General features: G+C 40.5%; 2 protein-coding genes across 9 annotated transcripts in view; one reads left to right on the forward strand and one right to left on the reverse strand.

The window, feature by feature from the left end:
* Positions 1-5,801: 5,801 nt before the first annotated feature.
* LOC309641917 (uncharacterized protein) lies at positions 5,802-22,314 on the reverse strand. Its single transcript, XM_082422670.1, has 2 exons — positions 21,580-22,314; positions 5,802-6,958 (listed from the first exon to the last, which is right to left on the reverse strand). Exon 1 carries the CDS (start codon positions 22,224-22,226, stop codon positions 21,660-21,662), a length of 567 nt encoding a protein of 188 aa, XP_082278796.1. The 5' UTR covers positions 22,227-22,314; the 3' UTR covers positions 5,802-6,958; positions 21,580-21,659.
* The window catches only part of SCAF11 (SR-related CTD associated factor 11), a 69,957-nt gene continuing 65,751 nt past the window's right edge, over positions 22,096-26,301 (forward strand). For 5 of the 8 annotated variants that reach the window (XM_082422535.1, XM_082422534.1, XM_082422538.1 and 2 more), the window contains exon 1: positions 22,097-22,315. The gene's annotated coding sequence lies outside the window, so the exon portion shown is untranslated. Of the gene's footprint in view, positions 22,316-26,301 lie in introns of all 8 variants that reach the window. The other 3 variants (XM_082422536.1, XM_082422540.1, XM_082422541.1) reach the window with 1 other exon arrangement.

Here is a 26,301-nt window from a genome sequence, read left to right on the forward strand (position 1 = left end):
TCAGTAAATTTAAGAAAATTGAAATCATATCAAGCATCTTTTCTGACCACAACGCTATGAGATTAGAAATGAATTACAGGGAAAAAAACGTAAAAAACACAAACACATGGAGGGTAAACAATACGTTACTAAATAACCAAGAGATCACTGAAGAAATCAAAGAGGAAATCAAAAAATACCTAGAGACAAATGACAATGAAAACACGATGATCCAAAACCTATGGGATGCAGCAAAAGCAGTTCTAAGAGGGAAGTTTGTAGCTATACAAGCCTACCTAAGGAAACAAGAAAAATCTCAAGTAAACAATGTAACCTTACACCTAAAGAAACTAGAGAAAGAAGAACAAACAAAACCCAAAGTTATTAAAAGGAAAGAAATCATAAAGATCAGAGCAGAAATAAATGAAATAGAAACAAAGAAAACAATAGCAAAGATCAATAAAACTAAAAGCTGGTTCTTTGAGAAGATAAACAAAATTGATAAGCCACTAGCCAGACTCATCAAGAAAAAGAGGGAGAGGACTCAAATCAATAAAATCAGAAATGAAAAAGGAGAAGTTACAACAGACACCGCAGAAATACAAAGCATCCTAAGAGACTACTACAAGCAACTTTATGCCAATAAAATGGACAACCTGGAAGAAATGGACAAATTCTTAGAAAGGTATAACCTTCCAAGTCTGAACCAGGAAGAAACAGAAAATATGAACAGACCAATCACAAGTAATGAAATTGAAACTGGGATTAAAAATCTTCCAATAAACAAAAGTCCAGGACCAGATGGCTTCACAGGTGAATTCTATCAAACATTTAGAGAAGAGCTAACACCTATCCTTCTCAAACTCTTCCAAAAAATTGCAGAGGAAGGAACACTCCCAAACTCATTCTGTGAGGCCACCATCACCCTGATACCAAAACCAGACAAAGACACTACAAAAAAAGAAAATTACAGACCAATATCACTGATGAATATAGATGCAAAAATCCTCAACAAAATACTAGCAAACAGAATCCAACAACACATTAAAAGGATCATACACCACGATCAAGTGGGGTTTATCCCAGGGATGCAAGGATTCTTCAATATACACAAAACAATCAATGTGATACACCATACTAACAAATTGAAGAATAAAAACCATTTGATCGTCTCAATAGATGCAGAAAAAGCTTTTGACAAAATTCAACACCCATTTATGATAAAAACTCTCCAGAAAGTGGGCATAGAGGGAAGCTACCTCAACATAATAAAGGCCATATACGAGAAACCCACAGCAAACATCATTCTCAATGGTGAAAAACTGAAAGCATTTCCTCTAAGATCAGGAAGAAGACAAGGATGTCCACTCACCATTATTATTCAACATAGTACTGGAAGTCCTAGCCACGGCAATCAGAGAAGAAAAAGAAATAAAAGGAATACCAATTGGAAAAGAAGAAGTAAAACTGTCACTGTTTGCAGATGACATGATACTATACATAGAGAATCCTAAAACTGCCACCAGAAAACTGCTAGAGCTAATTAATGAATATGGTAAAGTTGCAGGATACAAAATTAATGCACAGAAATCTCTTGCATTCCTAGACACTAATGATGAAAAATCTGAAAGAGAAATTATGGAAACACTCCCATTTACCATTGCAACGAAAAGAATAAAATACCTAGGAATAAACCTACCTAGGGAGACAAAAGACCTGTATGCAGAAAACTATAAGACACTGATGAAAGAAATTAAAGATGATACCAACAGATGGAGAGATATACCATGTTCTTGGATTGGAAGAATCAACATTGTGAAAATGAGTATACTACCCATAGGAATCTACAGATTCAATGCAATCCCTATCAAATTACCAATGGCATATTTTACCGAGCTAGAACAAATCATCTTAAAATTTGTATGGAGACACAAAAGACCCCGAATAGCCAAAGCAGTCTTGAGGGAAAAAAACGGAGCTGGAGGAATCAGACTCCCTGACTTCAGACTATACTACAAAGCTACAGTAATCAAGACAATATGGTACTGGCACAAAAACAGAAACATAGATCAATGGAACAAGATAGAAAGCCCAGAGATAAACCCATGCACCTATGGTCAACTAATCTATGACAAAGGAGGCAAAGATATACAATGGAGAAAAGACAGTCTCTTCAATAAGTGGTGCTGGGAAAACTGGACAGATACATGTAAAAGAATGAAATTAGAATACTCCCTAACACCATACACAAAAATAAACTCAAAATGGATTAGAGACCTAAATGTAAGACTGGACACCATAAAACTCTTAGAGGGAAACATAGGAAGAACACTCTTTGACATAAATCACAGCAAGATCTTTTTTGATCCACCTCCTAGAGTAATGGAAATAAAAACAAAACTAAACAAATGGGACCTAATGAAACTTCAAAGCTTTTGCACAGCAAAGGAAACCATAAACAAGACGAAAAGACAACCCTCAGAATGGGAGAAAATATTTGCAAACGAATCAACGGACAAAGGATTAATCTCCAAAATATATAAACAGCTCAATATTAAAGAAACAAACACCCCAATCCAAAAATGGGCAGAAGACCTAAATAGACATTTCTCCAAAGAAGACATACAGACGGCCATGAACCACATGAAAAGCTGCTCAACATCACTAATTATTAGAGAAATGCAAATCAAAACTACAATGAGGTATCACCTCACACCAGTTTAAATGGGCATCATCAGAAAATCTACAAACAACAAATGCTGGAGAGGGTGTGGAGAAAAGGGAACCCTCTTGCACTGTTGGTGGGAATGTAAATTGATACAGCCACTATGGAGAACAGTATGGAGGTTCCTTAAAAAACTAAAAATAGAATTACCATATGACCCAGCAATCCCACTACTGGGCATATACCCAGAGAAAACCGTAATTCAAAAAGACACATGCACCCGAATGTTCATTGCAGCACTATTTACAATAGCCAGGTCATGGAAGCAACCTAAATACCCATCAACAGACAAATGGATAAAGAAGTTGTGGTACCTATGTACAATGGAATATTACTCAGCCATAAAAACGAACGAAATTGAGTCATTTGTTGAGACGTGGATGGATCTAGACTGTCATACAGAGTGAAGTAAGTCAGAAAGAGAAAAACAAATATCGTATATTAATGCATGTATGTGGAACCTAGAAAAATGGTACAGATGAGCCGGTTTGCAGGGCAGAAGTTGAGACACAGATGTAGAGAACAGACATATGGACACCAAGGGGGGAAAACTGCGGTGGTGTGGGGATGGTGGTGTGCTGAATTGGGCGATTGGGATTGACATGTATACACTGCTGTGTATAAAACTGATGACTAATAAGAACCTGCAGTATAAAAAAACAAACAAAACAACTAATACTAAACTTCATTGGGTTATTTGTATGGAAATATGTTAATATAAATGTTTCAGACATTACATGAAATTTCTAAAAATCTTATATGTTCTGGTATAATGTTATAAGTCATCATCCTAGTTATTACTTTAAAATGTATATTTCAGAAATAACTAATTTCCTTGTCAACTGCATTATTATGAACTTTCATCAAATCTTTAACCGTGGTCATTTTTAAGTCTTTTGTCATTTACAGACAGTTCTGGGTGTACTCTGATGCTTTTGCAAATATGTTCCTATAAAAGGGTTTCATCATCAAGAAATTCATGGAAAAGACTCTGACAAGTACAGGTTTCTGGTAACTGACTGTACTGCTGAACTGAACGAATAAGCATTTTCAGAACTCTAATGAAAAACTGATGAACTCATAAAAGTGCTAACAAAAGATCAAGATGAAAAAAAAATTAATTACATGGGACTGAGTGAACTGATGAGGATGAGTATAATTTTTGTGACTTTCTGTTTGAATTAAAAAAAAAAATCCCACAAGGACTGAGAGGCAAAGAATATACAAATCAATTTTCACTGCAAAGTAAAGGAGCTGTTACAGTGGAGGATTACTGGACTGAATGTCAATATTATGACATAGTATGAGTGTGTTTCATGTTTGGTAATTGCAATCATTGTTGCTTTTGTTGTGGTCATCCATTTACAATGCTTGGTGTCAGTCTATTTATCTCTTGTAAAAATAAAATACAGTGTGTGTGTGTGAAAAAAATAAAATAAAAAAAAAAGATAAAAAAAAATATATAATAAGACAGGGGCTTCCCTGGTGGCACAGTGGTTGAGAATCTGCCTGCCAATGCAGGGGTCACGGGTTCGAGCCCTGGTCTGGGAAGATCCCACATGCCGCGGAGCGGCTGGGCCTGTGAGCCACAATTGCTGAACCTGCGCGTCTGGAGCCTGTGCTCCACAACGAGAGAGGCCGCGATAGTGAGAAGCCCGCGCACCGCGATGAGGAGTGGCCTCCACTTGCCACAACTGGAGAGAGCCCTTGCACAGAAACAAAGACCTAACACAGCCATAAATAAATTAATTAATTAAAAAAAATAATAATAAGACATAAGAATTCCTTACATATTCTGATAAATAGTAAAAAATTAATAATAATATATGTAGCTGGCAAAGTATTGTTGTTAGCTGAATATGAGTATATAAATTTTTATATGCCAAATATCATTTTAAGAAAGAATATGGTAGCTTTTTTGAATACCCTGTTTTCTGTTGGCTCTAACTATTATAGGGTAGCTCTAGGGTAATGTGACTTAAGTGGCTGGTTTATTAAACTGATGCAAATTTTCCCCTATGTTTTAATAAAGGAATTTCTCAAGGGTGAGTATATATTTGTCTAATAAATCCCATTGTGTCTTTTGGACTGTCAGTGTTTGAGAGAGTATTTTCTTCCTATTTCCTAAGAGAGCTTCTAGAAAATAGCCAGAATCTTTAAAGAGTAAAAAATCTCACTTAACATTAAATAAAAATTTTAAATTAAAGTACCACTATTTAGGACTGCTTTGAGTAGAACTGCCATCTTTTCTGTAGTCTATTTCTATCTTTAATTACTTGTATAAACATGGGCAAGTCATTTTATCAATCTGGACATCGGTTTCTTAATTTTTAATGAATTACAGATGGAGAAGGAAAAAAGACAGGTAAACATGTATATGATCTTGGGGCCAGAGTCAGTGGGAGAAGCTTTTCTAAGCATGGCACAAATCTGGACAACATAAAGGAAAAGTGTGAAAGGTTTTATTTTCTAAAAACCAAAACCAAAATTTCTGCTTGGTAAAACAAACAAAACTTCATTATAAACAATGCCAAATGGGGAATTCCCTGGTGCTCCAGTGGTTAGGACTCTGTGCTACCACTGCAGGGGGCATGGGTTAGATCCCTAGCTGGGGAACTAGGATCCCACTTGCCGTGCAGTGTGGCCAAAAAGAAAAAAAAAAGCCAAATGGCAAACAACCACCTGGGGAAATTATTTGCAATATATATGATCATATACTAATATTCCCTATATATAAAGAGCTTGAAAGAATTTACAAAATAACAAGAAAAAAATTCAAATAAGAAAAATGAGTAAAATCACAGGTAATTTCCAAAAGAACTGTTAGTCTCCAATTTTTAAAATAATGAAGTGACTCAACAAATGCAAGCTTTTATAAGTGTGATATCTTTGTTACTTGTCAGATTGGTTATGACAAAACAACAGGGAATATCTAGCATGGTGGAATGAAAAAAAAATATGTGACTAGTTTGTTTTAGGGAAAGAGCTGCCTTTGCAGTAAGTCCCTTACATACGAACGAGTTCCATTCCGAGAGTGCATTTGCAAGTCCAACAAAGTTAGCATAGGTACCCAACTAACACAATCGACTATATAGGCTTAAAATATTTTTCACACAAATAATACATTAAAAAGCAAACACAGGGCTTCCCTGGTGGCACAGTGGTTGAGAATCTGCCTGCCAATGCAGGGGACAAGGGTTCGAGCCCTGGTCTGGGGAGATCCCACATGCCACGGAGCAACTGGGCCCCGTGAGCCACAACTACTGAGCCTGCGCGTCTGGAGCTTGTGCTCCGCAACAAGAGAGGCCGCGATAGTGAGAGGCCCGTGCACCGCGATGAAGAGTGGACCCTGCTCGCCGCAACTAGAGAAAGCCCTCTCACAGTAACGAAGACCCAACACAGCCAAATAAATAAATAAATTAAAAAACAAACAAACAAACACAAAAAATAAAGAAAACATTTTAAATCTTACAGTACAGTACCTTGAAAAGTACAGTAGTACAGTATAACAGCTGGCGCTTCTTAGCAGTACCAGCTACATCACTGCTGCTTTTACACTTGCTTCCGGACCTCCTGGGCTTGAAATAAAGATACTGTGCTACTGTACTCTATACAATACTGTAAAGTACACAAAAGCACAACCACTCGTAGAGGATGCATGCACATGACAATGTACGCCAGACACGTGAACACGTGATTGGACATGAGAACACATGTTCGCGTCTTTGAAAATTTGCAACTTTAAAGTTCGTTATGTAGGAGACTTACTGTGAAAAGATCTTGGTAAATTATTTGGGATTGGCAAAGTAAAGAGAATTAGATAAGTCATCCTACTTAAGAAATAAACAGGGATTTGGGGATGGGGCAGGGAGAAGAAAAAATAAAGAGAATGGAGTAAAGCTCTTTACAGAAGGCTGGAGCTTGTGTTGGGAGAAATGGCCAAGGTTCTTTTTTTTTAAAAGGGAAGCCAAATATTCAATTCTAAATTATTTGCTCTATGGTTCTTTGATGAGTCTCTGACATCATCTCCTGAATTAGCAGTATATGTTAAGTAACATTAATGTCTTGCCTTTATCTGACAAGGGTATTAGTTGCCATTAATAAAAGTGGACTCTGGCTGAGTTAAGCAAAAAAGGGTTTATTTAAAAAAATTTGGGGCAGCTTACTGAAGCACTAGAAGGGCTAGAGAACTAGGCCTGGAAAAAACACCCAAATCATGCCTGAAGCCTGGTTCTGGTAGGGAAACACTTATCACTGTGGAGAGAGAGAGAGAGTTTTACCTTACTTTTAGTGGCATTAGATCTCAAATTATATACAAACTATGTGTGTCTGATTGATCGTATGCCCCTGTCCTAGAACCAAAGGAGGTTGCAGAAGTGAACTGCTTTAATTCCTGCAGTGAGAAATGGATTTTTCTCCTTACCAACACTCACAAGAAGTTCAGACTTCAGGTACCAGGTAAATGAGAAATGATCACTACAGCGGTATTTGGAGGAAAACCAAGGAGAAGTAGCCATGCCCCATATTTGGGCTAAGAGCTGGGCATTGATGAAGAATCAATTGCAAAAGACAGAGGTGAACTAACAAATTGAATGCACCTATATATAAAAAGAATTGTACACCATAACCAAGTGGAATTCATCCCAGAAATGCGAAGTGGTTAATATGAGAAAAATCAATTAATGTAATGCACCAGAGTCACTAGAACAAAGGACAAAAATGGCATGATTGTTTCAACAGATGCAGAAAGAGCATTTGACAAAATCCAACACCCCTTCATGATAAAAACATTAAACAAACTAAGAATATAAAGGAACTTCATCAACCTGATGAAAGACTTCAGTGAAAACCCACAGTTAACATCATACTTAATGATGAAAGACTGAACGCTTTACCCCTGAGATTAAGAACAAGAAAGGATGTCTGTTCTCACTGCTTTTATTCAGTATTGTACAAGGGCAACTAGGCATGAAGAAGAAATAAAAGGCATCCAGATTGTAAAGGGAGAAGTAAAACTTTCTATTTGCAGATGACATAATCTTGCATATAGAAAATCCAAAGGAATCCGCTCAAAAACTATGAGAACTAATAAATGTGTTAAGCAAGGTTGCAGGATGTAAGATCAATACACAAAAGTCGACTGTATTTACATACACTTGCAATGAACAATCTGAAATGAAAGTAAGAAAACAATTCCACTTGCCATAGCATCAAAAAAAATAAAATATAAACTTAACCAAAGCCCCACAAAACCTATTCACTGGAAACTATAAAACGCTGTTGAAAGAAATGAAAGGAGACTTAAATAAATGGAAAGGCATCCCATGTGTTAGATTAGAAGAATTAATGTTAAGTCTTAATGTTGTTAAGATGGCAATACTTCCCAAATTGATCTATAGATTCAACCTGATCATTATCAAGATTCCAGCTGCCTTTTTTTTTAACCTAAATTGATAAGCTGATCCTAAAATTCATAAGAAAATTCAAGGGACCCAGATTAGCTGAAACAATCTTGAAAAAGAAGACCAAAGTTGAAGAACCCATACTTCCCAATTTCAAAACTTACTACAAAGGTATGGTAATCAAGACATAAGATCAGCTGGCACAAGAGGAGACATATAAATCAACAGAATAGAATTGAGAGTCTAAAAATAAACCTTCACATTTATAGTCAATTGATTTTTAATAAAGATGCTTGACAATCTAATGGGGAAAGGAAGTCTTTTCAGTAAGTGATGTTAGAACAAATTGATATCCACATGCAAAAGACTGAAGCTGCATAAACTCAAAATTTATACATATATACATACAAAAATTAACAGATCAAAGACCTAAATGTATGAACTAAAACTATTAAACTCTTGGAGGAAAATATATGCATAAATCTTTGCGACCTTGAATTAGGCAACGGTTTCTTTGATAAGACACTAAAGCACAAACAACAAAAGAAAAAAATGGAGGGAATTCCCTGACGGTCCAGTGGTTAGGACTCGCTGCTTTCACTGACAGGGTCTGGGTTCAATCCCTGGTCAGGGAACCAAGATCCTGCAAGCTGTGTGGCATGGCCAAAAAAAAAAAAAAGGAAAACAGAAAAAAGAAATAAATTTGGACACTATCAAAATTAAAAACATTTGCGCTTCAAAGGACACCGTCAAGAAAGTGAAGACAATCCACAGAATGGGAGAATATATTTGCAAAGCATATATCTGACATGGGACTTGCATCTAGAATATATAAAGAATTATTAGAACTCAATAGTTAAAAGACAAATAGCCCAACTAAAAATGGGCAAATGATCTGAATATACACTTCTCCAAAGTAGATACACAGATGGCCAACAAACACATGAAAAGATGTTCAACATCATTAGCTATCAGGGAATGGCAAATTAAAATCACAATGAGATACAAATTCACACTCAATAGAATGGCTATAATCAAAAACACAGAAAATTACAAGTGTTGTTGAGTGTGGAGAAATCGGAACCCTTGTACACTGCTGATGGGAATGTAAAGTGGTGCAGCTGCTTTGGAAAAGAGTTTGGCAGCTCCTCAAAAGGTTAAACATACTTACCACATGACCCAGCAATTTTACTCCTAGGTATAAATCCAAGGGAAATAAAAACATTTGCCACACTAAAACCTGTACATGAATATTCATAACAACATCATTCATAATAGCCAAAAAGTGGACACAACCAAAAGGGCTATCACTTGATGAAGAGATACATAAAACGTGTTATATCCATACAACAAAATATTATTCAACAATAAAAATACATAAATAATACTTTTTTAAAAAAAATTAAGTACTCCTCCATGCTACAACATGAATGAATTCTGAAAACATTATGCTAAGTGAAAGAAGCCAATCACGAAAACCCACATATTTTATGATTCCATTTATGTGAAATGTCCAGAATAGTCAAATTCATAGAGGCAGAAAGTAGATTAGTAGCTGCTAAGGCTGGAGGATTGGGGTGGGAGATGGGGAATGACCGCCAACGGGTATGGGATTTGGGGAAGGAGGGTGTTGAAAACAATGTTCTAAAATTGACTGTGGTGATGGTTGCATAACTCTGTGAATATACCCACAAACCACTGTATTGCATACTTTAAATGGGTGAATTGTATGGTGTGTGAAGTATATCTCAATATAGATGTTATGTTTTTTTCATAAAGTTATTTATTTATTTGTTTTTGGCTGCGTTTGATCTTTGTTGCTGCGCGCAGGCTTTCTCTAGTTGCGGCAAGCGCGGGCTGCTCTTCGTTGCTGTGCATGGGCTTCTCACTGCGGTGGCTTCTCTTGTTTTGGAGCACGGGCTCTGGGTGTGCAGGCTTCAGTAGTTGTAGCGTGCAGGCTCAGTACTTGTGGTTTGTGGGCTCTAGATCACAGGCTCAGTAGTTGTGGCGCACAGGCTTAGTTGCTCTGTGGCATATGGGACCTTCCCGGACCAGGGCTCTAACCCATGTTCCCTGCATTGGCAGGCGGATTCTTAATCACTGTGCCACCAGGGAAGCCCTATAGATTTAATTAAAAAACAAACAAAAAACCAAAAAAACAGAAGAGAAAGAGAAATCAACTGAAGTCAGAAATTAAACCCAGAAGTGACTAGGAATAAAGTACATTCCTGGAACTTTCAGAAAAGGGGTTGGGGGACTCTAGATTTACCCCAGGACATAAAATACAAGTTTTAAGAAAATTTTATCTACCTCTTATGGGAAGAGCTACCTCCATAGACATTAAGATTACATTGCTGGGCTTCCCTGGTGGCGCAGTGGTTGAGAATCTGCCTGCCAATGCAGGGGACATGGGTTCGAGCCCTGGTCTGGGAAGATCCCACATGCCGCGGAGCAACTGGGCCCGTGAGCCACAATTACTGAGCCTGCGCGTCTGGAGCCTGTGCTCCACAGTGGGAGAGGCCGTGATAGTGAGAGGCCGTGATAGTGAGAGGCCCGTGCACTGCGATGAAGAGGGGACCCCACTTGCCACAACTAGAGAAAGCCCTCACACAGAAACGAAGACCCAACACAGTCATAAATAAATAAATAAATAAAAACATCTGATTGTCTTTAAAAAAAAAAAAAGATTACATTGCTGTTGGTGAGTATATGAGGAAACTGGCACTCTCATGCCCTGTTGGTATGTGGGTAAATTGGTGCAGTGTGTCAAAATTTTAAACATGCATACCCTTTAATACAGCAAACCCACTCCAAAGGATGAAGGCATAAAGATGTTCATCAGAGCTTTCGTAATACTGAAAATTGGAAATGCTCGATGTCCATCTATAAGCAAAGCTTCTCAACCCTAGCCAACTCAGTCCTCTTCTTAGAATAAATATTTTATAATACTCCCTTTACAGTCCTGAAATGAAAGTCATAGATACCTACAACAAAATATACCTAATTATTATATAAAAAAGAAATAAAAGGAAAGTAATTTGTAACAAAATAATACATATTTCAATATGTAAACACTCTAGACACAAAACATACTCTAGAGGGCAGTACCACCTAGTTAACTATTATTTAACTGGTTAAATAATTTACGATATAGCCAAACACAGGAATGATGTAGATCTAGATTCATTAACAAATTGTTGAATCAAAAAGCAGATTGTAAAACAGCAATTACATAGGATGTTTTATTTATGTGAATACGTATAGAAAGGTCTAAAAAGAGGCTCATCAGGATGTTGATGATTTGACAGGAATTGTCCCTAATAATGAGATTTGTAAGGATTTTTTTGCTTATAAATTTGTATATTTGATGTTTCCTGTCTGTGTAAACATTTAAGTTTATGGTAAGCCCCAATGGGAGAAAAACAACACAGAACCCTAGGGTTCTCAAGTGACAGCACATCATTTGCAGTGGAGATTTATATACCTTTTGTAGAATAGTTTCTGGCTTTTCCCAGACAGCTGCCAAAGGAAGTGGAGGAGCAGGTCCTGGTACTTGAATAGCTGAGGCCATCTCCTGGTCTCCAGGCAATCATTGTAGCTAAGTAGTTACTCCCAGGCAGGAAAGTGGTGGTCATATGCTGTGAGGGCATCCACACTTCTGGTAATTTCTACAGAAGCAAGTTGCAGTACCTGGTCTTCTTCCACACATGTATAAACACCAACTTGTCCTGAGGTTCCTACAACATATGGGCCCTTAACACTTCCAGGCCCCTCCCTGCTTCTGTTGGAAGAACTGTGTGAAGTACTTTGCCACTCAAGACCAAGTGTGAGGCCCAGCCCTGGACTACCTGAAGGTATTTGATGGGATCCAGCCCTTGCCCCCCTAACTCATGAGACAAAAAAACAGATAAGGGAGAAGGATGGGGAAGGGGGATAAAGAGGTCTGGGAAAAGAGACAGGTGGATGAGGCTATAAAAGTGGGTATGAAATGTGAAGATCTTTGTTTCACTTGTTAATGCCCAACAGAGAGCATCCATCACAGAAGAGGCACTAAACAACCACTAGAAACAATGACTTGTCCAGATGACATCAGTCAGGCTCTGCTGTTAGCTACACTAGTGTTGGTCCAACAGGCATGTGATAAGAATGGGAGCAGGAATGGAGTTTATACATGGGCCCAATGGCATGGGCTCCCATTTACCGAGGCTTATCTACCTCCTGCCACTGTCAAGTATCCAACCTGCCAGCAACAGAGACCAATGCTTGGCTCCCAATATGGTACCATCCCTTTAGAAAACCTACCAGCTACTTGGTGGCAAGTTGGACCCATTCCCTACACTGGACCTACTCATTCCTGCAAGTAGTATCAATCTATTTTGACTGGAATTTAAACATATTCTGACTTAGACCTCCTGCCTGAAGGGTCTTAGCAAGTACCACTGAGGGTTTAAAGTGTCTGATCTACTGACCTAGGTGTTGGTGCAGCAGTGGGCACATGACCATGGGCTCCACTGATCCTTTCACATACACCACCACCTAGACAAACTGCTGACTGAGAGAGCACTGGAATGACCTGTCGAAGATTCAGATGAGGTGTTAGCTTGCAAAGAATACCTTGGGAGGAGAGGCACCACCCTCCAGGACTCAAGGTACACTCTAAATTGATATTCATCATATGGTACAGGGTCCCCAGTAGGGAGAGTACGTGAATCCATTGGCTAAAGGGTGGAAATGGGAGTACCTCTGTATACTGGTTCCCAGTGATCCATCTGGGGAATTTTTAACCTTCTTTCCCCAGAGGCGAGAGGTTTTGGCCTCCAGAGGGGAAATGCTTCCACTAGGGGACACAGGAAGAGTCCTACTAAACCCCAGCTGCTGCCTGGTCACTTCTGGCTCATCATTCCAAGAAACCAGCAGGCAAGGATAATTGACCTCGATCTTCATTAGGCAGCTGTTAGGCAATAGGGATAAGAAAGAATATGTTTGATACTTAGGTTATCCATCTGTGTCTTGGTTTTCACTTGCCTAATTTACATGGTACATGGACAGGTACAGCAGCCACAACTAGAAAAGGACCTGGTGATGAAGGTGTCAGGCCCCTTAGTGAAGAGGGTCTGGGTCACTGCACTAAGTAAGCTACCTAGACCAGCAGAGAGTGAGAGGAATCTACAAAGAGTGGCAGCGGAAGATGATCAGCTTCAATTATGGCCCCAAGAGCAGCTTCAAGGGCTGTTGTTAATCCCACCAACTCTTTTCTAGTAAGTTTCTCCAGGAGTAAAGACCCAACAGAATTTTTGAAGAGTTGTTCCTAGAGCTTATTATATGTAAATGGGTGGACAGTCATGAATATCCTGGTGCAGAGATCTCCCAATACAGGACTGAAGAAGCCATTCTACCAGCTGTTGGAATTGTTGGAGGCTGATAGCTTTCAACTGAATCCTTCTCCAGAACTTACCCCTGGCTCAAGAGAGCCACCTTGCCTTTCAGGTTTTAGTCAAAATGATTGGTCATTGAGGTAGAATATAGTCTTCAGAGCTCCATGTAGGAATGGCTGAGGCCTCTGTTACACTGCATCACAATTCAACTTCTTCCTCTGCCCAATCCTGCTTCCTTTACTCTTTCCACAGGTGAGTCTTGAAAACAGCCATGTTGGTGAGTCCCACAGAGCCAGGAACTGGGCAGCTCTAGGAGCTGAAAACAGTGGCCCTTCAATAGCCAGGAAGAAACGAGAGCCCTCAGTCCTGCAGCTTCAAGGAGCTGAATTCTGACAACAACCTGAGTGAACCTAGAAGTGGATCCTTCTGGGACTTCACTGGTGGTCCAGTGGTTAAGAATCTGCCTTCCAATGCAAGGGATGTGGGTTCGATCCCTGGTAAGGGAACTAAGATCCCATATGCCGCGGGGCAACTAAGCCTGCGCGCCACAACTACTGAGTTCGGGTGCCTCACTAGAGCCCGCGTGCCGCAAACTACAGAGCCCATGTGCTCTGGAACCCGCACGCCACAACTAGAGAAGAGAAAACCCTCATGCCACAACTAGAGAGAAGCCCGCGCGCTGCAATGAAGATCCTGTGCGCCGCAACTAAGACCCGATGCAACCAAAAATAAATAAAATAAATAAATAAATAATAAACGTTAAAAAAAAAAGATACATGCAAAGGATACTTACTCCAGCATTGTTTATAATGGCACAAAATCTGGATAAATCTGCATTATCTATCAATAAAGGAATGGCTTCAGAAACAGTACATGAATACTACATAATATTGTGCAGCTAGTTAAAAAAATGAGCTAGATAAGAGTACCCATTGTAAACTGTTGAGTAAAAAAAGGAGGTTGCAGAAAAATATATATGATATGATGCGTTACTTGTAAAAATAAAAATCAAAACCTCTATTTATATGTATGTGTGTCTTGGAAAAAGTATGGAGAGAAACATCAATCTTTTAACATTGGTTTTATCTCGGACTATCTTTTTCTTTTTATACCATCTTTTTCTTTATATACTTCTGAGTATACTTTATATACTTCCGTGTTGCTTGAATTATTGAAATGAATATTTATTACCTTTAAAAAAGTGAATGGGGGCTTCCCTGGTGGTGCAGTGGTTGAGAATCCACCTGCCAATGCAGGGGACATGGGTTTGAGCCCTGGTCTGGGAAGATCCCACATGCCGCAAAGCAACTGGGCCCCTGAGCCACAATTACTGAGCCTGCGCGTCTGGAGCCTGTGCTCCACAACAAGAGAGGCCGCGATAGTGAGAGGTCTGCGCACCGCGATGAAGAGTGGCCCCTGCTCGCCACAACTAGAGAAAGCCCTGGCACAGAAATGAAGACCCAACACAGCCAAAAATAAATAAATAAATAAATTAATTAATTAAAAAAAAAAAAGTGAATGGAAAGTAAAATGAGGAAGTGTCTTAAAATGTACACCGGGGACTTCCCTGGTGGTGCAGTGGTTAAGAATCTGCCTGCCAATACAGGGGACACGGGTTCGATCCCTGGTACGGGAAGACCCCACATACCACGGAGCAACTAAGCCCATGCGCCACAACTACTGAGCCTGCGCTCTAGAGCCCACGAGCCACAACTACTGAGCCCACGTGCCACAACTACTGAAGCCCGTGTGCCTAAAGCCCAAGCTCCGCAACAAGAGAAACCACTGCAAAGAGAAAACCACACACCGCAACAAAGAGTAGTCCCCGCTCGATGCAACTAGAGAAAGCCCGCGTGCAGGAACGAAGACCCAACGCAACCAAGTAAATAAATAAATAAAAATTAAATTTAAAAAAATGTACACTATTTTTAGATTTAGAGAGAAGAGATAAATTAATCTACAGTAGAGAAGAGATTGAAAATGTGAAGACAGAGTAACCTGTGGAGTAGGCCCCCAGGGGATCTGTTTCAGAGCAGAGTCCCAAGTGTACCAAGGCTGATGGCTTCACTGTTCCACAGGAAAATGCAAAAAAAGTGTAGTTCATAAAAATTTAGTTTTTTGGTGTTGCAAATACATTTCTTTTAGGAAATCATGATGTTAAAGAGACGGGAGGACTGTTATTTGTCAGCATTACAAAGTTAGCAGTCCTATGTCAGTTCCCGAACTGTTAGAAATGGTAATGGCCTGTAAATCTTAAAGTCTGGAATAAATGGATCTACAGCACCAGTAGAAACCTAAGCCTTAATCGAGAGAAGAGATAGTTCTTCCTCTGTGATGGAGGAAAACAAGTGTGTGTGTATATAGACAGTTACAGACAGACTTGGTAGGTACAGGGAAAGAAGTTGAGGAAGTTATTTCCTATAAAGACGGTGATAAGATCTTCTGCTGGGTACAAGGTTGAGGGGCTCAGTGGGAGTGATTGTAGGTTGAGACCTGAAGGGAGTGGTAAAAGAGTGGAGGAGGTGCTGTGGGGAATTGGAGACTAACCTGACAGAAACTGGAGTCTTCAAATTTGGAATAATGTCTGACTATATTTTGTTTAGATTTGCTCTTTCATGAAAATGTCCTTGGTCCTTATTGTATTCTCTCCCTTATTTGACAATCCCTGCCCCGACCCAGCACTTTCTTTTTATTCCTATTAGGTCATTTATATTCTTCCTTAGTTTTTGTACTTATCTGTACCCACTAAACTGTCTCTGACACACTGTTCATTTATCTATAACCACCTCATAGCACCCTCCAGATAGTAGAGACCCAATTGATTGTTGCTGAAATAAATTTAATTCCACACAGAAGACAACTGGACAATAATCAGTATCATCCTGATTAAAATTCTTCACAGTTGTGAAAACAAGAATAAACCACTGGCTTTTAAAAAAAATTCCTGTAAACTAACTTAGCATGCATTTTTCATTTCTTACAAAGATACTATATATTTCATCATGTTTTGCTTGTAAGAGTCTTAAACTGTACATCCTTTGAATTCATACACTTCTGCTATAAAAATGCCACAGAGATCATTAAACTAAAAACTTCCATTGGAATAGATATGGAAACTGAGGACCAGAAAAATTAGACAATTTGTTCAAAACTGCAAAGGTCTTAAGTGACAGTCTATATTAGAACCACGTTCCCCATGTAACCAAGTGTCTTTATACCATGATTAATTAGCCCTCTTGATTTGATTTTTATTTTGTATTGAATTCAGAAGAGTTAAATTAATGATAGCTGTTATCTCTGATAAAACTCTGTCAAAAATGATACACTGATTACCTTTCATTTCTAAAGATGCTAATATAGGTTTCTGTTGCTGCATGACAGGTTTGATATGTTAAGTGCTGGGTAAAGTGCAACATTCCAATTGGACAATCAGTTGAAGTTTGTTTTATGATGCATATCATTTGTGTATTTTATGGTTGTAATAAAATCTAAAATTTTGATAGTGGTGGTTGGTATATCAATCTTTACTCCTACATTTTATAGTTCATCTTTTATTTATTTAAAACTCAGTATCTCTTTATTATATTGTAAATAAAAAATACTGAAACAATAGAGAGAATAATATATCTTCATCATGCAAACATTATTAGGAGAATACTGCATGTACAGAAATACACATGGTCTTTTCCCTGGGGATGCAAGAGATGGCCTATCATAAACCATCATCCTCTTTTCTATTTGCACATGAAAGTAAAAACCACTAGCACATTAGCACAAGAGTGTTTTTCTCTTAAAACATGCTCTCATAATAACTAGGTGGCCAACTGTAAAAAAGTGAAAATTTTACTATCTGCCAGTGAATAAATATATCAAAAGATTTGTGTTGTTTAGTTTTGCTGAAATGGTATATTGTTATTGTCAATTTAAAAATTGTGGAGGGAGGAACACTCCCAAACTTGTTCTACGAGGCCACCATCACCCTGATACCAAAACCAGACAAAGATATCACAAAAAAAGAAAATTATAGACCAATATCACTGATGAACATAGATGCAAAAATCCCCAACAAAATACTAGCAAACAGAATCCAACAACACATTAAAAAAATCATACACCATGATCAAGTGGGATTTATCCCAGGGATGCAAGGATTCTTCAATATACACAAAACAATCAATGTGATACACCACATTAACAAATTGAAGAATAAAAACTATATGATCATCTCAATAGATGCAGAAAAAGCTTTTGACAAAATTCAACACCCATTTATGATAAAAACTCTCCAGAAAGTGGGCATAGAGGGAACCTACCTCAACATAATAAAGGCCATATATGACAAACCCACAGCAAACATCATTCTCAATGGTGAAAAACTGAAAGCATTTCCTCTAAGATCAGGAACGAGACAAGGATGTCCACTCTCACCACTATTATTCAACATAGTTCTGGAAGTCCTAGCCACAGCAATCAGAGAAGAAAAAGAAATAAAAGGAATACAAGTTGGAAAAGAAGAAGTAAAACTGTCACTGTTTGCAGATGACATGATACTATACATAGAGAATCCTAAAACTGCCACCAGAAAACTGCTAGAGCTAATTAATGAATATGGTAAAGTTGCAGGATACAAAATTAATGCACAGAAATCTCTTGCATTCCTAGACACTAATGATGAAAAGTCTGAAAGAGAAATTATGGAAACACTCCCATTTACCATTGCAACAAAAAGAATAAAATATCTAGGAATAAACCTACCTAGGGAGACAAAAGACCTGTATGCAGAAAACTATAAGACACTGATGAAAGAAATTAAAGATGATACCAACAGATGGAGAGATATACCATGTTCTTGGATTAGAAGAATCAACATTGTGAAAATGACTATACTACTCAAAGCAATCTACAGATTCAATGCAATCCCTATCAAATTACCAATGGCATTTTTTACCGAGCTAGAACAAATCATCTTAAAATTTGTATGGAGACACAAAAGACCCCGAATAGCCAAAGCAGTCTTGAGGGAAAAAAACGGAGCTGGAGGAATCAGACTCCCTGACTTCAGACTATACTACAAAGCTACAGTAATCAAGACAATATGGTACTGGCAGAAAAACAGAAACATAGATCAATGGAACAAGATAGAAGCCCAGAGATAAACCCACGCACCTATGGTCAACTAATCTATGACAAAGGAGGCAAAGATATACAATGGAGAAAAGACAGTCTCTTCAATAAGTGGTGCTGGGAAAACTGGACAGCTACATGTAAAAGAATGAAATTAGAATACTCCCTAACACCATACACAAAAATAAACTCAAAATGGATTAGACACCTAAATGTAAGACTGGACACTATAAAACTCTTAGAGGAAAACATAGGAAGAACACTCTTTGACATAAATCACAGCAAGATCTTTTTTGATCCACCTCCTAGAGTAATGGAAATAAAAACAAAAACAAACAAATGGGACCTAATGAAACTTCAAAGTTTTTGCACAGCAAAGGAAACCATAAACAAGACGAAAAGACAACCCTCAGAATGGGAGAAAATATTTGCAAATGAATCAACGGACAAAGGATTAATCTCCAAAATATATAAACAGCTCATTCAGCTCAATATTAAAGAAACAAACACCCCAATCCAAAAATGGGCAGAAGACCTAAATAGACATTTCTCCAAAGAAGACATACAGACAACCATGAAGCACATGAAAAGACGCTCAACATCACTAATTATTAGAGAAATGCAAATCAAAACTACAATGAGATATCACCTCACACCAGTTAGAATGGGCATCATCAGAAAATCTACAAACAACAAATGCTGGTGAGGGTGTGTAGAAAAGGGAACCCTCTTGCACTGTTGGTGGGAATGTAAATTGATACAGCCACTATGGAGAACAATATGGAGGTTCCTTAAAAAACTAAAAACAGAACTACCATATGACTCAGCATTCCCACTACTGAGCATATACCCTGAGAAAACCATAATTCAAAAAGTGTCATGTACCACAATGTTCATTGCAGCTCTATTTACAATAGCCAGGACATGGAAACAACCTAAGTGTCCATCAACAGATGAATGGATAAAGAAGATGTGGCAAATATGTACAGTGGACTATTAGCCATAAAAAGGAATGAAATTGAGTTATTTGTAGTGAGGTGGATGGACCTAGAATCTGTCATACAGAGTGAAGTAAGTCAGAAAGAGAAAAACAAATACCATATGCTAACACATATATAAGGAATTTAAAAAAGCAGTTCTGATGAACCTAGTGGCAGAGCAGGAATAAAGACGGAGACACAGAGAACAGACTTGAGGGCACGGGGGCAGGGGGAGAGGGAAGGGAAAGCTGGGATGAAGTGAGAGAGTAGCATTGACACATATACACTACCAAATGTAAAATAGTTAGTGGGAAGCTGCTGCATAGCACAAGGAGATCAACTCGATGTTTTGTGACAACCTAGAAGGACGGGATAGGGAGGGTGGGAGGGAGACACAAGAGGGAGGGGATATGGGGATATATGTACACATATAGCTGATTCACTTTGTCATACAGCAGAAACTAACACAACTTTGTAAAGCATTTATACTCCAATAACGATGTGGAAAAGTTTTTTCTTAATAAAAAATAAAAATTATAATTTTCTCTTTGGCAAATGCTATCATTTGACCTTTGATTAATTTTTATGAGAGAACATTTCCACCAAAACAAATATGTAAAGAGATTTTTACATAAGTTTTTACATAAAAGAATGTTGTACCAGAAGTCTCTATCTGGAGTTTTTACTCCTAGAGGTTGGATTCTCCTGGGTGAGGACGTGCATATATATGTAACAAAGCTACACTCTCATTCAGTCGGATGGCTCATAACAGTGCTTGTTGATCTGGTTACAGCACATAATTCTTGAAACAAAGTTTTCAGTGATTGTCTTAGTCATCCTTTATCACATTCTTTATAATGTACTGTTATAAACTCCTCTATATCATTGTTCCTTCAAATATCCCAAACACAGTAGAGCCCATCTAAATTCCCAAAGCTCATATCCAAAACCAAACATTGTAAAACTCCCAAGACTTTGAAATAGAAACAGACAAGGCTGCCATTCATATATTCCTATATACTCCTTCCGCAATTATTTACCAAGTCCTAACTGAGGGACAGGCGCTGTGCCAGGAGCTGTTGTTCGGAAAGTGTTACGGCATTGTTCCCAGCGCTCACTGTGTGAGGCAGACACTGAGCAGACCAAACACGCTTAACAGGATGGGGTTGTCAGAGAAAGGAGGAGGGGGCACGGCAGCCAGCCTAGCCTGGGCGAGTGCGGCAGGGAGGTACCCAGTCGGCGGGGTCCCGAGAAAGTGGGGAGGAAAGTCATCCCAGGCAGGGTTCAGCGTGGCTAGAAGAGCGCAACGCGCACGGAAAGGGAGGAAGGGGCAGACGACCCGAAAAGGTGCGAGCGGCAAGGTTGGATGTGACTGAGACTTGGGTGAGCCAAGTCTGCGGGGTGGCCCGGGGGCAGAGCTTCATCACTCGGGGCTGCTGGCTGGACAACGACGTGGGCGGGGTGGGGGGGGGGTAGGGACTGCAAAGACCCGCTGGTAGAAGAGGGGTAGACACCGACGGCAGGAAGAGTAGTCAGGAGCGTGAAGAAATTGTCCGGAAGAGAAACTATAAGGTTAAAGAGTCAGTGACTTTTAAAAACAGCGTGAAAGGTATTTTTGAGGTAAAATAAAAGATTTGACGACCCAACGGAGAAGGAACTGACAATGGCACGAACGTTCAGTATCGCACGCTCCGACATATTCTTGAATGAATCATCGCATGCCACTATCTAACCATCAAGTGGATCCGGATCAAGTTTAATTTTTTTGTTGTGGGAATTAAGACACGGGGATATGCCTAGGCTTGATGAGTCACGTGGGAAACCTCTCCAAGGCCTTTTACAAATGCCCACCCGGAGAGAAGAAAGAGGTGGGCTTACAAGTTATGGCCACTTCAGCCTCCTCGCAAGATGTAATTCAGGAGGGCAACGCTGCTGGGTGAAAATTCAATACACCGCCAAACAACATATCAACACTCTTTTCAATATCAGATTACCATAAAGATAGGATAGCAAATGCCGCGCAAACCGCCTCACGTCCCGGTCCCCAAGACCCTTCTTCATTGTCTTCAGCAGTTTACCCCGTACCGCCGCCAAAGCAGGGCGGACTCCAGCGTGCCACGCACGGCGCATGCGCAGGACCCGAGGCTTGGGAGGAGAGCTGAGGCTCTGAGGATGTTTCCCAGAAGCCCGGGCCACTCGCTACCGTCCTCCCTCTTGCTCGCAGGCCGCGTAACGTGACTCCGCCCGTCACGTTCCTCTGTCGCAAACGGTGGTTTGCCAGCGCCCCCTTGCGGTCCGGTTGAGCGCTGCAGCCGTGCACGCAGGGCCAGAGCGAGCGAGTAGAGAAAGCGCGGAGGGTCCCGCCGCCGCCGCCGCCGCCGCCGCCGCCGCTGGCGTCACCGTAGCGCGCCGACCTGTGGTGGCGCGGCTGAGTGGATAGGAGCGGAGCTGGGGGTGAGGGGGAAGAGGACGCGCGGAGCGGGGAGGGAGGAGGCCAGACGAGGCGGGGGGAGGGGGAGCAGCGGTGGCGCAAGCCGCGCGGAGCCGCGCAGCCCGGGTCCGCTGCCGCCACCCGCCCCAGGCAGCAGAGCCGGCGCCCCAGCGGCCCCCGGAACACCTCAAAGCGGACGAAGGAGTCCATGTTGGGAACTTGGCGGCGGCGTGACGGGGACCTAGGGACCTGCAGTGGGGCCGCCGCCGCCGGAGCCAGCGCCTCGACCTCAGTCTGAGGTAAACACGGGCCGACCCTGGGGGTGGACGGGCGCGGGCAGCTGTCGGGGCGGGGTGGGGGTTACGAGCCGGCTCAGAGCCGGTGAGCGGGCCCGGGGCGACGGGAGGGCGGACAAAGTTTCGGAATCCGCGCGGCCCAGGCGGCGTTCTGCGTACGGAGGAAAGTTGAAGCCGCTTCTCGAAGCGGGGAAACCTGCGGCGGGGAGGGCCCCCCTTCCCTCTCGCCACCCCACGAGGGCGGCCCCGTTTCGGCCGCCGCCGCCTCGCTGTCGGTATCCCGTCCCATTTCCTCCTTGTGGCCTACCCGCCTCCCGCCGGCGCAGCCCGTACCCGCCCGGGGGTCCTGGGGGAGTGGGTTGAGGCTAGAGGCTCAGCTACAGGGTCGCCACACGTCCACCCCCTCCCTCCGGGGAAACGTGTCCTGCTGGGCTTCCGGGCGCTCCCTGAACCCCGCGCCCGCTTGACTTGGGAGACTTTGCTTTTGTCAATAGCGTCCAAGCCCGCTTGTGAAACCAAACTTTACTGCGCCGTGACCTCTCGGAGTGCGCGACTAGGGAAGTGCCGGCCCTTCTGAGCATTCGCGTTACCCCATGCCCTGAATTTCAAACTCTTCTCCCACCGCCGATTTTTAAACCGATTTCCTGGACTGACAACAAAAGGGCCGGGAGATCTAAACTTAGCTGCACCAGTCGCCCCTCCTCAGATACTAGGAATTTTGAACTATTAAAATCAAATCTTAGAGATGGCTGGCCGTCTTGCTCCCCCTGCTCCCCATTTTGAAAAATGGTTCTAAAAGTAAGCTCCTGATTTAGAGTAGTTGATTAAAACATTCAGACTCGAATGCGGAATTTTAAAATATCCTCAAAGAATTTCTGTACCGCATTACCTAAAGTGTCTACGAGGTGAGCGTTTTTCATTCATTTTGGATTGCATTTTGACATCTTTGTCATACTACTAGTGAACTGAGATTTTTAGGCAAAACTGACCAAAACGTTTTTAATGTAATGCTTTGGCTAGTAGATGCTGTTCTAAAATTTTCCCAATTTTGGAAATTCACTGAATATTGGAAAGAGCATGTTTAATAGATGCATTTTTTTCGTTTTAAAAGAGAAGCTAACTCATACATATATGACCACTTACCTCAGTAGCAAGATATTGAAGTACATTCTTAAATAACTGGTGGTTTTTGTATTTTATTGGTATTAAAATTTTGATATGTAATCAGGTCTTTTTCCAGACTGTTGCTTTCTATTTCCTGTTTCTTTGGCAGTTGGCTTAATCATTTCACTTTTTTTGCTCTTGGCTAAGAGCTTCAGTAAAAAATTTGTGGGACTTTTGTTTTTGTTGTTTAACTTACTGGGCAGAAGAAATGAAACTGTCTTTGGATTTCTTTTGTCTTATACTATCCTATCAAAGATAATCTGAATTTACTTTGTGTTTTGTTTATGCAATATGAAGGTTTTTTTAAAAAATTAGCAATTCTTATTGTAACTGCATTTTTTCGCTGTATTATTTTTTGGTGCTTGCAAGTACAGTAATAATCATTCCCTTTTACATTCAGATAGTGACCTTTTTGCTTGAGAATTTGAGTACATCTTAAGTTTTTGGCTGGGTATTGGATGTCTCCTTACTCTAAGTGTATTCATGCTGTAAAGACACTCTTCACTATGTTAAGGGGGAAAAGAACTGTGGAAGAAAATGGAAAATTGTTCCTAAATATGCTGCCTGAAACATATGTCATGGAGAAATTTTTAAGGGAAATTTTTTTGTATGCCTTTAGGCAGTGGTAACGGGGTCCTTGGGTTAAGATTGAAACTTTTCAGAGATCATTCGGCTTCCCCATAATCCTTTGGGCACTAACCAATACTTTAAACAGTTTTCTTTAAAAGCTGTGCTGTTAATCAGAGATAGGATGAATCAGTGTTGTTACATGATGTTGATTCATCAGTAGCATCTTTTAGTAATAAGAGAGTGCAGAATTATCCTACTCATCTATCTAATACTGAACTTTTATTTTTTTTAGTTTTCATCAGTGAGAAATAGCTGTAAAACCTTACTCAGGAGAGTGGCAGGCATAAAAGTAATAGTCAGCCCTAGAATAATTTTCATTGTAACTTCCTTTTAGTAAGCTCTGCCATCATTTACGCTTGTCTTTTAGTGATGTAAATTGGATCTTGACTTACCTTGCCCAGTGAAATAATATTTTTTTTTTATTAATTTATTTTATTTTTGGCTGAGTTGGGTTTTCATTGCTGCTCACAGGCTTTCTCTAGTTGTGGCGAGCAGGGGCTACTCTTCATTGCGGTGCGCGGGCTTCTCAGTGTGGTGGCTTCTCTTGTTGTGGAGCACGGGCTCTAGGTGCACAGGCTTCAGTAGTTGTGGCATGCGGGCTCAGTAGTTGTGGCACACGGGCTTAGTTGCTCCGCGGCATGTGGGATCTTCCCAGACCAGGGCTCAAACCCACATCCCCTGCATTGGCAGGCGGATTCTTAACCACTGCGCCACCAGGGAAGACCCAGTGAAATAATCTTAATTGTATCCTCTATCCTGAAGAGTAAGTTAATAGCTTTGCATCTTATCTTGCATCCGAGTGCTAACTTTTAGTAACACTGACTAGAGCCTAGAGTTAAAATACCCTTTATCATTTTATTGCTGTTCCCAAGACTCATCTTTGCATTGTTGTGGTCCTCGCTTTTCTTATTTAAAGCTGTGGCTTTGTAATTCCTAGTACTTAAGCACATAAAAGTTCAATATAAAATGTAAAAACAGCATTGTCATCGCTCACAAAATAATGTCCTAGAAGGTTTCACCATGACCTTTCTTCACCTAGAATCTTTGACACTCAACAGCCAGAGTGATCCTGATAAAATATATCAGATCATGTCACTTCTCTTCTCAAATGGCTTCCCTTCTCAGTCATAGTAAAATCCATAATCCTTATTATGGTCTCCCAGGCTCTGAGCCTTTTGAGTCTCTTCATCCTCTCTGACTTCATTACGTCACTCTTTCTATTCTACTATTGAGATGTTCTTTGACTACTCCGTAAAACACAGGCCCTCCTCCCACATTTCTTAGCCCTTTTTAAGCCAGATTTTTCTCCATAGCACTTAACACTTTCCAAGATACTGTAGAATTTACTAACTTAAGTTTATTATGTTTTTTTCTTTACTCAAATGCAAGTTCTATGAGAATGGGGTTTGTCAGTTTGGGTCACTGTTTTGTCCCCAAACACTGAACAATGTCTGACTTACAGTAGATACTTAACAAATACGTAATGAATTAACGTGCTTTCAGCTAGAAAACATTAAAAATAGTAAGTGTGGTTTGAAACTTGAGACTATGCAAGTCTCATTCTTTTGCATAAACTGCTGATATAACTTGGAAAAAAGAGATGCTAAAATGGAATCACAGTGGCCTCTAACATTAAAAAAAAAAAGAAAAAGAAAAAAGTTTGTTGGAGGAATGTGAGCTCCCAAAGACTACTGTGAAGGTCAGAGAGGAGGTGAGTGTGGTATTACAGAAACCAAAGGAAGAGAGTATTTCAAGGGGAGAGTAGAGTCAAGTGATGATGAGAGTTGAATAAGGTGAGAGCTGAAAGATTTTTCTTTGGGGAATCCCCTGGTGGTCCAGTGGTTAGCCCGCCACACTCTCACTGCTGAGGGCCCGGGTTCGATCCCTGGCTTGGGAACTAAAGTCCCACAAGCTGCGTGGTGCGGCCAAAAAAAAAAAGGTTTTTGTTTACGTTTAACAACATGGAGCTCATTGGGCTTTATTTATTTATTTATTTATTTATTTATGGCTGTGTTGGGTCTTCGTTTCTGTGCGAGGGCTTTCTCTAGTTGCGGCAAGCGGGGGCCACTCTTCATCGCGGTGCGTGGGCCTCTCACTATCGCGGCCTCTCTTGTTGAGGAGCACAGGCTCCAGACGCGCAGGGTCAGTAATTGTGGCTCACGGGCCCAGTTGCTCCGCGGCATGTGGGATCTTCC

This window comes from Balaenoptera physalus, assembly GCF_965194825.1.
Source record: "Balaenoptera physalus genome assembly, chromosome: 13".
NCBI lineage: Eukaryota > Metazoa > Chordata > Mammalia > Artiodactyla > Balaenopteridae > Balaenoptera > Balaenoptera physalus.